Here is a 16,854-nt window from a genome sequence, read left to right on the forward strand (position 1 = left end):
AAACTGTTTCTCTCTCACACAAACATATTTACGGCATCATATTGTGATTAGCAGTTTGCTAAACGTGGAGTGTGTTTTTGTTTGTGTGTGTGCCGTTTCAGCAGGTTCTCATTTGCCCGGTTCCTCTGTGCAGCACAGAGTTTCATAGTCTTATTGAAAACATCCCCAGCAATTTCCTGCCATGGCCACAGCCCAGGCACCACTATATTCTTTAATACACACTCAGCACGTGTATGAGATAGAGAGATGACGCTAATAACACAGGTGCTAAAGAACTAATGCAGTCTGTTCCGGTGAGCGCACGGACGGCCATTTATCTTTTACTGTGTTTGAAAGAATCATTCATCATCATCCATCAGTGTGTGTGTGTGTGTGTGTGTGTGCGTGTGCGTGTGTGTGTGTGTGTGTATTGAGGAGGAACACTTAGCACATGTGTTTTGCAGTTGTTTGTGGTGGTTGCTGCATTGTCGTTCCTTACAGAAGGGCTCAAAAATAAATGGTTCAATGGGCTCTTCAAAAGGACAACAAGGTTATTTAGACCACATGCAAATAAATGAAGACATTTAATTCCTGCACATACAAATCTTTAAAACTCTGGGTTTAAAACTCCAGTATATGGTCAAGGCCTAATAAAACCAATGCTATGACAAAAGACATTTCACTTAGACATTTTTGAGGTAAAACTAGACTTATACCCTACAGTCTTTCGCTCACTCCAATGTCAATGCTTCTGATTGGTCAGTCCACCAGTATGGCACCACAATCCGCTTGTTAAGCCTGACGTCACGCACCACCATATATGGAAGGTAATTTACCATTTCCGGGTCCAATCGTTCTATCAAATGCCATAGTAAAATAACAAAAAATGCTAATATACGTTTATGGTGTGATGTTAAATTGCGGAATCCCCTCGATCCCATCCTTTATCCCTATAACAAAATCACAAAAGGCCACACTGTGATTCTATTTTTACAAATTATTGAAATATTTATGTCGGAGATTCTGTGAGCCTCGACACTGTAGTATACACTTTGAGTTTACAAACGTTCTGCTTAAATGTGCGATATAAATAAACAGTGCTCATAAACGGCTGTTTTAATAACATCATTGAAATGAGTGGAGGCTTGGAACCGGGCCTACGTCACGACTTAACAAGCGGATAGGCCTATATAAATATACACAATACCGTTTAAAAATGTAGGATCACTTAACTGAATTGTTTCTCATGATCTTAAAACCTTTTTATCTGAAAGGGTGTGTTTAAATATAAAGATATTGTCTTTTGCCATTAAATGATTACTTCAAACTGTTGCGCAATAAAAGGCGCAATTAAAACACAATCAATTCTAATGGCTTTCGGGACCCTGGAGGAAACCCTGCGCTGTGTTGGTCTGCATCTGGGAGGACGTTTGTGCAGATGCTAAAGAGACTCAAAGTGCTAATTAGATCAGCAGAGCTCATTTTCTGACTCCGCTATTACACGCCCCATTAGATAATAAAACAACTGTTCTGAGTGCTAATGGAGTTTACGCTCACATTACTGTACATGTGCTCACCCACACACACTTTCTCACAATCTGTTTCACGGTGAGGCCGTACCTGCGAGTTTAGCCAAAGCACACGTTCATTCAAAGAGTTTGTTAGTGCACTCCAAAGCAGAGGAAAAGAGAAGGAGCTGAAAAATCTCTGTTTGCCACATGAGGGAAAGTAAGTGATGTCTTAAACTCGTGCTCAGTGTGTCGGGGGGTTAAAGTGAGGACTTTACGCATGGTTGCGCATAATCATTACTCCTCTGAGACAGACAAACAAAACAACCAGATGATCTGTTTCTCATCTGTGCTAATTTGACTGTGTTTTAAAGCAATTTGTTTAAATTTTGTTATATATTTGTTTTGTTTTTAACAGTTTTTTTTACAGCGATTGTCATGCCAATAAAGCATATAAAATAGAAAAAAATTATATTAAAAAGGCGATGGAGATGAAAAAAGCATGACTATCTGCAAGAATGTGTGCATGTTACCATTTCATGTGTGTGTATCTCTATAGAAAGGCTTATTTCTCTTGAATTATGTCTGCTGCTTCATTCATTCACTTATGCATTCAAAGAGACCCGACTCTCTGAAACTAAAACAAACTCAGGGGGCAATTTCCACTAAATGCTTTAACCCCTGTGAGACTGTTAATGCCCTCCTGTTCTCACTTTGTATCTTTCTCCTATTCACATTTCCCTAAACATGAAAATGACCAGATCCATTGGACTCTTTCTCTCTCTCTCTGTGTAAAGTTTGCTTGCCCACCACCCCACCAGTCACTGTAAGAGAAATGTAAATATTTAAAGCCATAAAGGAAACAGTCTCTGTGTTTCTGCATCAAACCCTTGAACCCCACACAGACCATTAAACATTCAGCCCAGTTCCTCGAACCCCTACCCCACCCAATGCCAGCCCACTCAAAGAGTCTACGTCTACCACCCGAGGAGTCCCATCGGACAGGTAAAAGACAGAAGCACCCCCTTAATTCTCACTAATCTCTCGGCTCAGCTCAGATATACTAGAGATGGCCCGAGGGCTGGAATTTCCTGATCTCACTGTGAGATTTACAGAAGGTGCGAGAGCTGTTCTCTAAAGTGATTTGTGGGTCATATACTCTCGCATACACCCGGGGCAGTACAGAAGGTTTGTTGACTCAGAGACCATGTTGAGATTTATAGATTTCCTGCTGCTCTAAAACTTGCAGAGGGCAGTGTGTGTGTGTGCGTGTGTGTGCGCGTGTGTGTGGATTAGATGGAGCTGCACTGCATTACAGGTCAGTAGTTTGTGGGTTTATCGTAGGGATTAAGAACTGGATAGTGACAAAATTAATGAGTTAGAATACGTCTGTGGTGGAGGCTTCCCTTATACATCTTACACAGATATACACACATGCTCAGAATAACAGACAGCAAACAGAGGGCAATAAAGACAAAACTACCATTATAACAACATTCATTAATAAAATTATTAGGAAAATGGCTGATTGGCATTTCATACAGTATCAGAAACGTATACATTTCATTATGTATTTCATACTTCTTACAGTAATTGTAATTGTGTGTGTGTGTGTGTGTGTGTAAAAATATATATGGAAATATACTGTAAATATAGGGCAATATATTAAATATATTAAATAATACATTTCCATATATTAAAACCAACTGTCTATATTTTTCAATAAAGTGGCAATTCCATATATTCTATATATTTTAAAGTAATAATTAAGTATATACTATCAATATATGATATTTATATTACAGTAAATAATTTATATATAATCAAATATATTTTTTGTATATTTCTAAATATATATTTTCCTATAATTATATATGGTTGACAAATATAGCCTATACCGTACTGTAGTAATGTGGTGTGAAAAAAAACCTAACTATATAGTTAATAATATTTTATTTTATATTATTAATAATTATAATATAAAACAGCATAAAAAAGATTTATCTTCATTGTTAGTTTTTTTTAATATTTGCTGTTACAACATAGGACAAAGTTACTACCCATATATATTATTGAATATATACAGTATATAGTTCATGTAGAGGTGCAAGGAGTGTGTGTATGGTTTGGTGTGTTCGGAATCAGTGTGCATGAATGTGCTGACATACCTGGACACAACCCAAAATACTCAAACCAACTGGAATTAGGGGTTTTGAAAATTGTATAGAAATACCATAGAAGTCCTGCTAAAAAGTGATGAAGAACCTCTAATTACTCAGAAAAAGAAAACAAGAACTAGCTCTGGGATTTACAATCTCACAACCTATAGCTTTGGTTATACATAACATATCATTTAGAAGACATGAATGCTCGTATTTACAACATATATCAAAGTGATTTAGTGGGTTTTTAATCAGGCACTGAACAAAGTACCTATTAAAAAATCTTTCAGCCAATGGAACCACTTGAGTGATTGAAATATACCAACTGTGGTTACAAAACAAATACCACAAATAACTCACGATAAACTGTATCAGCTTTGGGAAAGCCAACGCTCAGTGAGTTTGTTTTTATGGAGCATGGGTTTGTTTGTTTGTTTGGTTCTGGGTGTGTATTTATTTATGCATGCCAGTGTTTTGGGTGTGGGTGCCTGTAGAAAAAGAGAGTGAGAGATTCGTCTATGCTGGTTCATTGTCCATGCAGACAATGACAATGCAGAGTCATTGGATTTTAGCATCCACACCACATGCGGGTAATGCAAGTCCCGACCAAGAGAAAACATCTCCAGGTGTTTTGTGGAAAATGAAACGCTAGCCATCGCTGTGTGGTTAGCGTTCAGCCAGGTGACCACCCACACTTCACCGCAGCCTGAAACTTAAGCTAACTACTTCCTCTGAAAGCGAATGTTCCCTCAGTAACTACTTCCTCTACTAAGCGAATGTCTGTGAGAGCAAGCCGTCCAGCGGGGTCATTTATGTGGTTGAATATATGCAAATATATGTAGCCCATGAAATAGATCACCTCACACAGAATGTGTTTTACTCAAAATATCTTTAAAGGCAGCTTTTAACAAAGTTTTATACGAACATTTATTAGAGGATGTGGCCGTGCAAACGTGCTGACCGTACTGCCGTGTCACTGAACCTGTCTGAATCTGCGCTCTCAGCTGAGGCCCGGCCTCAATGGGACGCCTGTTTCTTCCCACCATGCCGATGGGCGAGGTGCCTCGCTGAGCGGCATAATCTGACTGTCTGATCTGACCGACGCTCAGCGGTAGCCTCTTCTCGCTCCGTGCCAGTCGCCCCTAGAAGCCTTTGAACTTCATGGCCAAGAAAGCGCCGCGGGCCCCCCTCTCCCCCATTCCCCGCCCCGTCTTCACGAGTGATCAGCGAAATAATGATGATAAAGAAGCATGAAAAGAGACAGCCTTGAAGATTTTCAGCGTGCCGTTAATAAGCTCGCGGAGCATGCTGAGGCGATGAGGTCAGGCTGTATTAGCGCTTATTGCTGGGTTGAGTGACACACGGGATTATCGGCCGCACGGAGAAGTGAAACAGCTTTCATCAGCGTGGCGCTGGAGCGCGTGCGTTTGATGTCTCAAGAGTGAAGGAGTTATGAGCGCATTATACGTGAGAGCTGAGGCGGAGAGGCAGGAACATGGGGGCGTGAGATATGGCCTCATTCTTCAAGAAACAAGTGCACCTTAAAATGGACAAAATACAGGATAAGAGAGTGAGAGGGTTATTGAAACCCCCATAGACATACGACTGCGCGTACTTGACTGTCTGCTTTGTGTTTGTACACATCCTTCTGACACACAGTCTATCCTTTTCACTGCCCTTCACCTTTTTAACAGCTGCTCCTTGTTTCCTGTTTGCTGCAGGTCATTTCCTGGGGAACCACAGTGTGCTCGACATTCTGCGCCAGGAGGGTTACGTAGTGACCCACACGCCAGCGCAAGAGCCCATTACAGAGTCAGTGCACACGCACACACACGCACACAAATCTATACAGTTTTGCATTGAGAACATGCTGAGGTTGTTATAAAAAAAACTGAATTCTGATTGGCTAAGCCATTTTTTAAGGATGACTCACACACCTGATCATAAATTCTATAAATGATTATTCATATAAAATATACCTGCTGTACATCAGTATGTTTTATCATTTTGCTGTTGCCTATCAAATCAACACGAGTGTGTTTCTCCAAATCACTCGCATCTCATTTAAAACAAAAACTCCCAAACCAAAAATTCATTTCCATTAGTATTAGGGGTTTCACAATATAGGTGTTGACAATAATTGTGATATTAATAATGATGATCAATATTGTGTTAATACTACACAAATGATATATTGTATATATTTCAGTGTTAGTATCTGGTTGAAGGGGCTTATTTCATGATAACAGCCGGCTGCTTGTACATTATCTTGCATGGCTACTTCCCACATGAGAAAAAAACTGGACATGAAATGTGCATTTGAAATATGTTATTAGCTCCTTTTTACCGTATGCAGACCTTCCGTGAGGAAAAGCTGTTTACTTTCGGTTTTAAGGTAAACGACGTTCAAATGTCATGAACAGGCAATTTGGTTTAATCATTTGTAAATATAATGCCATATATGTTATTAAAATACATTTATATTTAATTTGTAAAAAAAAAACTGTCAAAATGATTTGCTGCATCTAGGTTACTGTGTGTTATTAGTTTTGAGCGGTTGTTATCTAGGAATAATGAACCTGCAAATGTCGCGACTGGCCAATCAGAATCAAGCATTCCAACGAGCCATGTAATAAAAGTGTTTGACATCTTGCCTTAACAGCCACAATGATTGCAAACTCTCTCTGTGCCTCACTACACTCGTATTTTGAGTGTAATTCATTGGTCAAAAAGAAAAACAAAAAAATGTCAAATGAATGTTACTGCTGGCATTATTTATTATACTATTTATATGTGCTGGCATAATTTATTTATATTTACTATTTATATATTATTTTTATTATTATTATTATATTTATTTATCTATTTAGCGATAATATACTGTAGTTATTGCAAATAATTTTACCAAAATAATTTACCCCTACTTATTATCAAAGATAATTGATAGTAACAAGATGTGCCACTGCCATAACAATGAATGGGGACGAATGCAACGCTCAATAATGCCACTCGAAAAAGGCAATTGCAAACATGGCCGCCGAGTGTCACGACTTCCGTAATGGACTTTGTTAGTATCCACTAGGCTGTTAACATTTAGGTCAAATCACCTTTAGTCTGTCACAATACAACATTTTAACAATCAATATACTGTATGACAGAAGCTAAACTCTTAAAAAAAGGTGCTTCAAAAGGCTCTTCGGTGCCATAGAAGAACCTTTTGGTTCCATAAAGAACCTTTAACATCTGAAGAACCTTTCTGTTTCACAAAAGGTTCTTTGTGGCGAAAAAAGTTTCTTCAAATTATAAAAAAGTAAGAATGAGATGGTTCTTTAAAGAACCTTTGACTGAATGGTTCTTTGTGGAACCAAAAATGATTCTTCCATGGCATTGCTGTGAAGAACCTTTTAAGCACCTTTATTTTTAAGAGTGTAGTAAACCAGGCTAATAGTTAATTGTGACGAACAGTGGCGGACAGAACCCAGGCGCAGACAGAAGGAGGGGGTAAACACAACAGACTTTAATAATAAAACAAAAACCCTAGATGGGGGACAAACACGATAACCAAAAATATTTTAAAAGACAAAGAAAAACTTCCCGCAATGGGGCAAAACAGAAATTAAGGAACACTTAAACAACTCACTATAGAAACATGTTCACGGACAAGGCAAGACTGAGACGCGGGAACACGGGGTCACACGAAACATACCAAACACAACGAAGCGCACAGGACAATGAAACATGAGGCATTTTAAAGGGAACACAAACGAGGGATAATGACACAGGGCAGGTGAGAAACATTAGACATAGCATGGAAGCAATACATGAAACGAGAGGGGCGGGACCAATGACGAGACACGAGAAAGCGCATGAGATGTAAAAACGTAAACAACTCATGGCTTTCTCACATAAAACCTAAGGGCTCTGTCCCGATCCTGCAACACGACTAGGAATTCATAAACAAGAAGGTAGGACCGTGACAGTTAATAGTGTAGTTTACCTTCACTTTTTCATTACTTTTGCGACTGTTTACGACTTCTTTTAATCCCCTTCACACTGCGCCAATAACCTTGCACATGCACACACACGTAATAATTATGAAGTTATCAAACAACACAATTTCATTGTATTTACCAGCGCAGAAAATTGTTGACCATACTGCATACACACACACTCACCAGTGCGTCATCTTTCACCTCATAGAAACCCCTATCACATTGTAATTCACTGGGAGGATATTCCACTTACCGTGTTAAACTGCAAACAGAGCTGAAATATGCCTTTGATCTCCCCCCTGCTAACCATGACGAGGTGGGCCAGACCTGTTCTTTGCCAACTCAGATGCCTCATAGGCTTCATCCATTTGTCTTGTAGAAAGAGATGCTATGCCAGCTCACACAAAGGCAACCCCCCCCCTCCCGCCGGCATATTCATATCATTACTCAACAGGCCTTCGGGGGGAGGGGGGGTGGAGGTGATCCAGAGGCTGTGTGGGTTGTTCTCGTTAAAACAGCAGTTGTATTGGCTCCAACATCTAGTCGAAACAAAGAAGCAAATGGAAAAATGAAAGCACAGAGCAGGCGAGTGGTCCCAAAAACTAAGTGTTAACTTGCAAAAGACCACAACAATGGCCGACCATCGTTTGAAGAGCCTCCTGTTGCACATTTTAGTTCTAACTATTTTCCCTGGCAGACTGCAGTAGTGGAAGTGGTAGATGCAGACGGAGAGGGGTCTCAAATTGCTGGACATGATGACAGTGGCAGTGGTAACAAGCTGACAGCTGTATGGACTGACTGAATGACCGACTGATTGTGGTTTAGAAACACAAACCTTTCCAACATTCTCCGGCTCGCTCCTTCCCTCTCACTCTCGACACTGGAGAGGAAAAATGAGGTGATACGATGGGCAAATAAAACACCATTTGATGGCAGCCAGACAGATGTTTACTAAAAGCTCATAAACCACAAACACGAGACCCGAAACGATCCTGTAGTGCGTTTGCGGTGCACATATGGGTGATTACGAGATTGAAACCAAACAAAATGTTTCATGAACGCATTAAACACGACTGTTCGGTCTGACCACAGGGAGGCAGATTGGAATGAAGTAGGGTTCACCATAAGACAAATGGCATCACGGTTACCCAGCGTGTGTGGCTGTTGGATGATGTTTACTGTGTTGGAATGGCCCAGTGGGCACTGAGCAGCTGGACGTGACAAGTGTGCGCAGAGACATAATCTTGGGCAATGCTACGCCCTACTGGTGTAGTTTGGTCGGTGTAGGTGTACTCTTAAAAATTCGTATAGTTCTGAATCTTCGCTCTAATGTTTACATTCTAACTTTTTAGCATGATGAAAGACAGTTCACAATCGTATCATGTAAGCAGCTGGCAGTATGGGCTGGAATGTCTAAACTTTTAAATCAGCAAGGGATTTTAATAATCTCAAGTTGTGGCTTTGACCCCATTGGTAATTTTGGCTCTTCGTAAATTCTTAGCAAGCCGAAAGGTTGATACAGCCCTGTTTGAAGTCCAAAGTCTCTTTGAAACACACAGACACATATATACACACACATTACACCAGAGCTTTTTCCAACAGTCCCTTATCTGCCATGTTTTAAAGGTGTCTCTTGATGCTGCCCAGTTCTCAGATAGCCTGCGTACATATTTTAAGCAAACATGTTATATTAATTTTGAGGACATCACATACGATGTTACTGCATGCCACGAGTTTGATAACTTGCTCTCTCCATGTTCTCACCTAAGGAGCTGGTCTAAGATGGAGGTGACCACTATGATTCCCACTGAGGGGAGTTCTGAACCCATGACAGATTGGACATCAGAACCTTCTGAGCTGGAGGAGGCGAGTCAGGAGGAGCTTACCCACATGCTGTTGCCAGACAGTCTCAGCCAGCTAGAGGAGTTTGGCCGGTACAAGCACCCCCGTAAAACCCACCGTGCGCACAGTCGACCGCGGCTGTTCAGTGACCTGTGGGTGCGCATAGGAGACAGGTGAGGAACAATCATGTGCCAGAAACCACATCAGGAAATTCAACGCTGCACAGTAAATGAGTACATTTCGTAGTGGTGCTTTGGATTTTGGAGTTTTAACCATATTTTTTCTGTGTTGGCCGCAGTACGACGCCAAATCCGAACATCAGGATAACCAATGGCTATGTGACTGTGGACCCTCCTCTAAAACAACAAGAACATCAGCTGAGAAGAACGCCACTAGGAAATGCACTGAGGCTCCCCAGCCAGCCCACAACCCCCAGTGCACTTGACTCTGCTGTTCCAAACCCAAGATATGCGCTGACTTGCCTTTTGGTCTGTTGTCTCATCTCACAACTGCTTTTCACTTCCTGAGATGCTGAAGGGTCCCTTGGAAGCTCGCAACCAATCGGAGCCAGATTCGTTTCTTAGTGCCTTTGCAGAACAAAATAAAAGGGGTCAAAGAACTTTTAGGTACTGCTTAGATCAATTTTGGTGTGTCAGCAAATGCTGGTTGTAACTGTTACATCTAGCGATATGATAATCAGTACAAATAATCATAACAGAGAACATCTGGTTATACAACAGAGATGGTTCTACTTAAAGCTGATCCCTGGAATGTAATAATCAGCTTTAGTGAATTACAGATTGTGCCTTTTCGTGAATGCTACGTGACTGTTCCCTTCTGCCCCATCAAAGCAGACAGCAAAATATGAATGTGCTATTTTCTAATGAATGAAATGAGGCAACAGAAGATAATATGCATAAATATCAGTATCATGTAAAGGTTCAAGCCTAACACCTAAATTATATAATAGAGACTGTTATTATGTGATATGATCACTGATTAACTTTATATAGTTCACACAGAGATGACACTTGTGATTTGTAAATTGTGCATTTGTTCATACAGAAATTTTATATTTATTATTTCATGAAGAGTATATTTTTCATGCAATTTCAAGTAATAAAATTAACAAAGATACAAAAAGGAACTTCACGTGTCCTTTACGTTGGTGTTTTCAGTGTTGAAATGAACGCATGCTGCCCTCTACTGGTGGTCAAAGCATACGGGCTGTTTAAAAATTGCTTGTATATTCAGCCGTAAAAGAGTAGACTACTATATTTAAATATATTTAAAACAAAACACATAATATGAATTCATCTATATGAATTGTGTGTTTTTATATTATAGAAAGACAGGTGTGAGAGTATTAGTACAGCATAAATACAAATTATTTCTATAGTAGCCACCAGGTGGCACACAACATCTTTACGAACTGCACGAACCTTGGCTAAATTATTTTCTCTTCGGTCTCGAGTTGAATAATCTTTAAATTAATAACTATTTTAAAAAATAAACTATTACAATGTTTGTATGAAAAGAACTCTATAATAGGCCTTAAGGTATAAAATAACTCAACTGATCATTTAGAAAAAAGTCTGAAAAAAAATCGATCACATTTTCTGTAGAAAATATTTTAGGACGTTAAACGAAAACTAAACGACAAATCATATAGACCATATATATAATATATATAACCAAAACTTACGTCCATTTGTGTTCAAAAACGTAGCGTTTTATGGAAATATGCTTTAAAAACATGCCTATTAATAAACATAGCCTAATTGTTTCTAAAAACATATGAACGTTTTAATAAATGTATGCAATAGCGCCATAATTTAATCTTTAGTTGTATCCTTCTTTTAAACGCAATTAAAAACACCTGCGAGTTGTATTACATTTAATCTATAAGAATTTAAGGCATCGCATTTTCATTCAATGACCCCCTGTCAGTGTTCAGAAAGAAAAGGCAAGAGACTTTGCAAGAAACAAGTTTTAAAATAAACAGCTATTTCGCCCCTTAAGCCAAGACAGGACAATGTTTGCCTTAGCTAAAATACCATTTTCCCTGGGCTTCGGGGTGTTATTTGAGGGAGTAGGGGTCCTGACAGGCTTTGACCCCTCCCTGGGCTTAGGGACAGAACGCCCACTGCATATTAATAAAAGATTACTGCGGAAAATCAATGTCTGAGCAAACTCATTAAAAATGCCTCTTCATCTTAAATGATTTCTGTTCTTCACCTCTTTCACTCTCGCTCTCCCCCTGTTGATTCTCCCTAGCGGTAATTACTTTCACAAGTCATTTTCTGCCCTTTGAGTTGCACCGTTTCACAAATGAAGGTTAAGTTTGTTTAACCGCGCTGGATTTGCCATCCATGTTAAAGCATATAATGTGGAAGGCCTGACTTTGCCCACACACCTTCAGGACCCCCTCGGCTTTAAAGCCCCCCCTTGCCACGGTCATATGGTCCAAGGTTAAGGCCCAACAGGGCAAGACCACGACGCAGTGTCCAAGGGCTCCTAGCTGCGGGTTTTGATAATTGGGGAGATGAAAAGCGTCGTTAAAAAAAAACAGATCAATCGATGGCTACATTTTGTTTTGTTTGGACTCTTTAAACGCTTTTTGGAAATACAGAGCAGCTCTTGAGAAAAGCGAAAGAATTAAAAGGCCTGCGCATAACAGTTATCAACTCAAGGTCTTTTAAATATCACGATATCAATGCAGCCTGCATGTCATGTTCCATTTGATCGATAAACTGTTCAGGGCCACGTTAATACAACCAAAACAAGAGAGCGGCAATTACTTCCTAAGAAATCACTTGAATTAAAGGACAATTTATTATTTCAAATGTGCAAACGTGCTGTTATTTGATTATACAGACAGACGTCTGGGTAAAACACATTAGTACATCAACATTTACCTTGAAAAAAATACAGCTAGGCTATACAAATATAGGCCTAAATCTATTACAGCGAATGATGATATTGCTTTATTACTAAATATATTTCTATGATTATTCCATAATACAACAAAATATGTTATAGTAATATAAACATAAAATAGGCCAGAATTATTTTTAATAACATAACAATACTATTTTTTTGTGCACAGTGTTTTCGCAATTACGCAATTATTGCAATTATTGTTAATGCAATTATTGTAACAAGATTTTACAATTTAAGCCTAAGACGAAAGAAATGAAGAATCCGATTTCCGTTCCGTCGCCATCAAAATGGTGCACATAGGGTAAATGTTTTGCCACACAGAAACAAAGTGTTTCAACCGGGACAAGATCAGAGAGAGAGAGAGAGAGAGAGAGAGAGAGAGAGAGAGAGAGAGAGAGAGAGAGAGAGAGAGAGAGAGAGAGAGAGAGAGAGAGAGAGAGAGGCGAGAGGCTCACAGGTTTTCTAGACATTTCACCGATTCATTTATTCGTGAACAAGGGGCACTTCACGCGCTCTCTTTGATACCGACTGCTGCGTAAGAGAGTGCACTCAAAAACAGACGCCAACAACTATATTTCAAAAAATTAATAAAAAATAATAGACCGAGAAAGCAAGAGAAAGAGAAAAATAGTTGTAAGTTTTACTGAAAGACTTTCATGCAGCGATGACAATTAGCTCAGTGATGATGTCTGATAATTACACATGAAAGCTTTACCGAGGAGAAAAATAGAAAAACATATAACTTTCTCCAAAGATACTCTCCCTGTAATGAATACTCATTTTAATAAACATATATTTGATTCTTTTAGCAACCACAAAGCAAAATGAGGCATCATATGACCCCAGAAATCCCCATGATAAAAGGGTTTACAGATTAACAAGCATATTGTTCACAATGAGGCTCTGGGGTAGAACAGACCGATTTTCCATCACATATTTTACTGCATTTATTGATATTTAGTGAATTCACTCAGTAAAAATATTGTTCATTGTTTTTCCCCCAAATTCGTTCTTTACATTTTGTTAATTTCATAAATTAATTTTATAAGCATTAGTAAACCTTGAATTTAACATTTAACAATTAATAAATGCTGTAGAATTGTTGCACATTGTTAGTTCAAGTAAATTAACAAAATAATCTTAATATAAAGTGTTCCCAAAAAAGGTTCTGTTTTACTATGGTTTTATGTTTGGATTCACATGAGGCTCTCATCATTTTGACGACTCTGAGCGGGGGCAGTAGTCATGTAAGTTTTTTATCAGTCTACTTTTCACATACTCAACAGATCCAGTATTGAAGGTCATAAATCCAATCCACACATTGAAACTATAAAACAATAAGTTTCATTTTCTTTTCCTAGGTGGGTGTTAGAAAACTAAATGAGAAAGGGAGGTGCTTGAACAATGAGGAAGGGAGGTTTGATTTGGTCGGGTAGACAGACAGAGATTGAAAGAAAAAGGGGATGTGTGTTTGACCATCAGTGTTTACTTTTAGTCAGACACCAAGACACACACACACACACCTTAGCCTTCATCTCTCTTGGGAGTTTGCTAGAGGTCATAGGGAAGGTGGAGGTCAAATGGACCCGGATTAAATTTGATCAAACAGTGCTAATAGGGGAAGAGTGTTCGCGTGTGTTTGTGTGCGTGAGGCTATTGTCTGCTAACTGACATTAAACGTTCACCGTGTAAACACACAGACGTGCATGCACATAGACACATCGCACACCAATATAAACATGCACACTCAAATTCCAATTGCAGGGATGAGAATCTTAGGCACTCACAGTTCAATGACCAAATATATTCCTCTCAGTCAAACACCTGTTTTGGTCATAAATTTGTTGTGTCGAAAGTGTCAGCAGGGCACAGTCCACAGCATGGAAACTGCATTCGCCTCTGTAGATACAGACAGTTCAGTTAAGGACAGATCGAGGGTCTCAAGGCCCAGGAAACTAACAGTGCAATGCACCTCAGACACACTTTGATGATGAACCCAGAAACTAACTTGGCATGGGTTTAATTTAAGCTCATTGACTCCATTACTTAAGCCTTTTATCGCCTCCCCCATGTGTATCCAGGTAACCTCAAGGCCAACCAGCTCTTAAAACCAAGACGGTCAAGGTAACAGGTAATTGCATTGCAGTCTCATAAAAACATCCTGTTTTCCAATGGCTGACTCCGCCTCTTTTTAAACTAGAGGGTGAATGAGGAACTGCATGATAAGCTTGATTCAAGCAGGCTCCATCTTACACATCTCTTTGTCGCTGCACCTCAGGGCCTCCCTGTTTCTCCACACATGCTTGTTTTCGTTTCTTTTCTTTGTAACATATTTTTTTCCCTTCATACTCTCGCTCCCTTGAGCTCTTAATGTCACATGTTCGATCCTCTTCCATTATTGTGTATTTTTATCTCATCTTTTTCAGGATGCCTCCTCACGTCCTCATTATGCGTGTTTATTTCTCTTTTAGTTTAACATGTAAATTTTCCAATGTTTCATTGGATATGATAAGATGAGCAATGACATCGAAGAACTTAATGTGGTCAAAGGCCACAAGCCCAGCTATACACTGAGCAAACAGAACTGTCAGGCACATGCACGTCATTTTCCAATAACCAGTATTGTCAGATATACAAAGCACTGAGAAAACAGCCACTTCTTGAAATAAACCTACATAAGCAGACACCTGCACATTAGCTTATTTCACACATAGCCTACGCACAGTATACACACACGAACAACAGGTCCCTGTTAACTGCTGGCTTTGCTCACAGTCTATTTTCTCACCTTCAACAATCACTTGTTTATTTCCATCTGTAAACAAGCAGCCGGACAAGCAAAATATGAGCCATTGACACAGATAGAATAATACTCTATAAAGGGTACGCATTGACGTCACTTTCCCAAGTGAACACGCAGGGACACGCTCCCTTGAATGGTAAAACTAAGGCAAAATGGCTGCATTCAATAGGAGGAACAAAAAACCGGGACTAAAATACGCAATTATTTGCTGAAACTACAAGCAGCTGGACTCGACGGTGATCCTTACGACTACCTTATGACTTACAAAAGAATCAAGTGTTCTTAGACACTCAAATGTTGCGCGGAATTGCGTTTCCTGATATTGTAACCATTCATTTTGCCCAGTGTTTTACCACTCAAGCAGGCGCGTTCCGGTGTGTTCATGTGGGAAAGTGACGACACGTGCATACCCTCTATTTCTGTGCGCGCACGCGCGCGTATCTCAGAAACACACAGTTTTTGCTTTGACAGCTTTGACACCTTCCACAAGCTTTCCATCTCTCTCTCGGTTTGATTTTGCTCCTCTGCTCTTGGCATTATATATTCATTGTGCACAGCTTGTGCTTGTAAGCCTGATTGAAGTGACGGGCTCTGATTCCTCAGGCTTGGTGGCTGGAGGGTGCTATAGCAAATGGCCCAATGGCACTGTTTGGATAACACTGACCTCTCTCCCGCTGCCGCCGCGCGCGCCTAAGTGAGCAGTTTTATGGGACTGCTCCGCTCGTAAGTGGAAGGGCAAAAAAAAAAGAAAAAAAGGAGGGAAATTGATCAATTCAGAACTGGAGTGAGGAAAAAGATCGGGGCGATGGTTTGGGAGCACATTGTAATTTCCACCTGCCCCCTTTTCCTGTGAACAAAAGTGACAGCTATCAAACTCGATTGCTGAGGAGAACACAAGAGCAGCGCGCCTGATCTGCATTCTAGGGGCGCCGTTACCAGGGCGACGTACTGTATGTGGCGGGAAAAGCACTCGCGCCACTCCTTAGAAATGGATATTCGGGTCTTTTGTGCCATGTCATAATTATATTTATCAAACCAGTCCTGATCGCGCGCCCTTGTGCCACATATGGGTAGCCAAGTGCCAGTGGGGTTAAATTTAGAGATGAGTGTTGATCAAAGACAATTAAATTAATTGAGGGGACAGCCTACGTTAGCATAAAGATGCGAGAGTCATTATGAGCAGTCTTCGACAGCCTACACACCGAGCGTTTCACTTTGACTCGTTTCTAGGTGAGGCCCCGGATTCACCTGTTTAGTTCTACAGATTGGTGTCCTTGTTTTTAAGTGCCGTTTTTATGAGGGAAATGAAGACACGCATTCTCTCTCTCTCTCTCTCTCTCTCTCTCTCTCTCTCTCTCTCTCTCTCTCTCTCTCTCTGTTCTTTTAAAAACAATGATCCTTGGCGTTATGCAACTTTGTGCACACAGAAAGTCTGTTAAAAAGTTATGGGGATCGCAATTATGGTTCGTCCCTAGACGCAGGCGATTGTAAAACGCCATTTCAACTCTCACATGACAGGTGTTCGTAGAGACTTAACAGTGTGATCAGACTTCAAAACTAACGTTGTTGTGTTTTAATTAAAACATTAAATCGACAGATCCCTCCCCATTGATCCAGACTTCAAG

General features: G+C 39.9%; 1 protein-coding gene across 1 annotated transcript in view; it reads left to right on the forward strand.

Moving 5' to 3' along the window:
- trabd2b (TraB domain containing 2B) overlaps positions 1-10,624 on the forward strand; it is a 57,674-nt gene extending 47,050 nt beyond the window's left edge. The window contains exons 6-7 of the mRNA XM_057357274.1: positions 9,411-9,656; positions 9,782-10,624. Coding sequence (XP_057213257.1) covers positions 9,411-9,656; positions 9,782-10,010 — 475 coding nt within the window. The 3' untranslated portion in view covers positions 10,011-10,624. The remainder of the gene's footprint in view (positions 1-9,410; positions 9,657-9,781) is intronic.
- The last annotated feature ends 6,230 nt before the right edge of the window (positions 10,625-16,854 follow it).

Source organism: Triplophysa rosa, linkage group LG17, assembly GCF_024868665.1.
Source record: "Triplophysa rosa linkage group LG17, Trosa_1v2, whole genome shotgun sequence".
Taxonomy (NCBI): Eukaryota; Metazoa; Chordata; class Actinopteri; order Cypriniformes; family Nemacheilidae; genus Triplophysa; species Triplophysa rosa.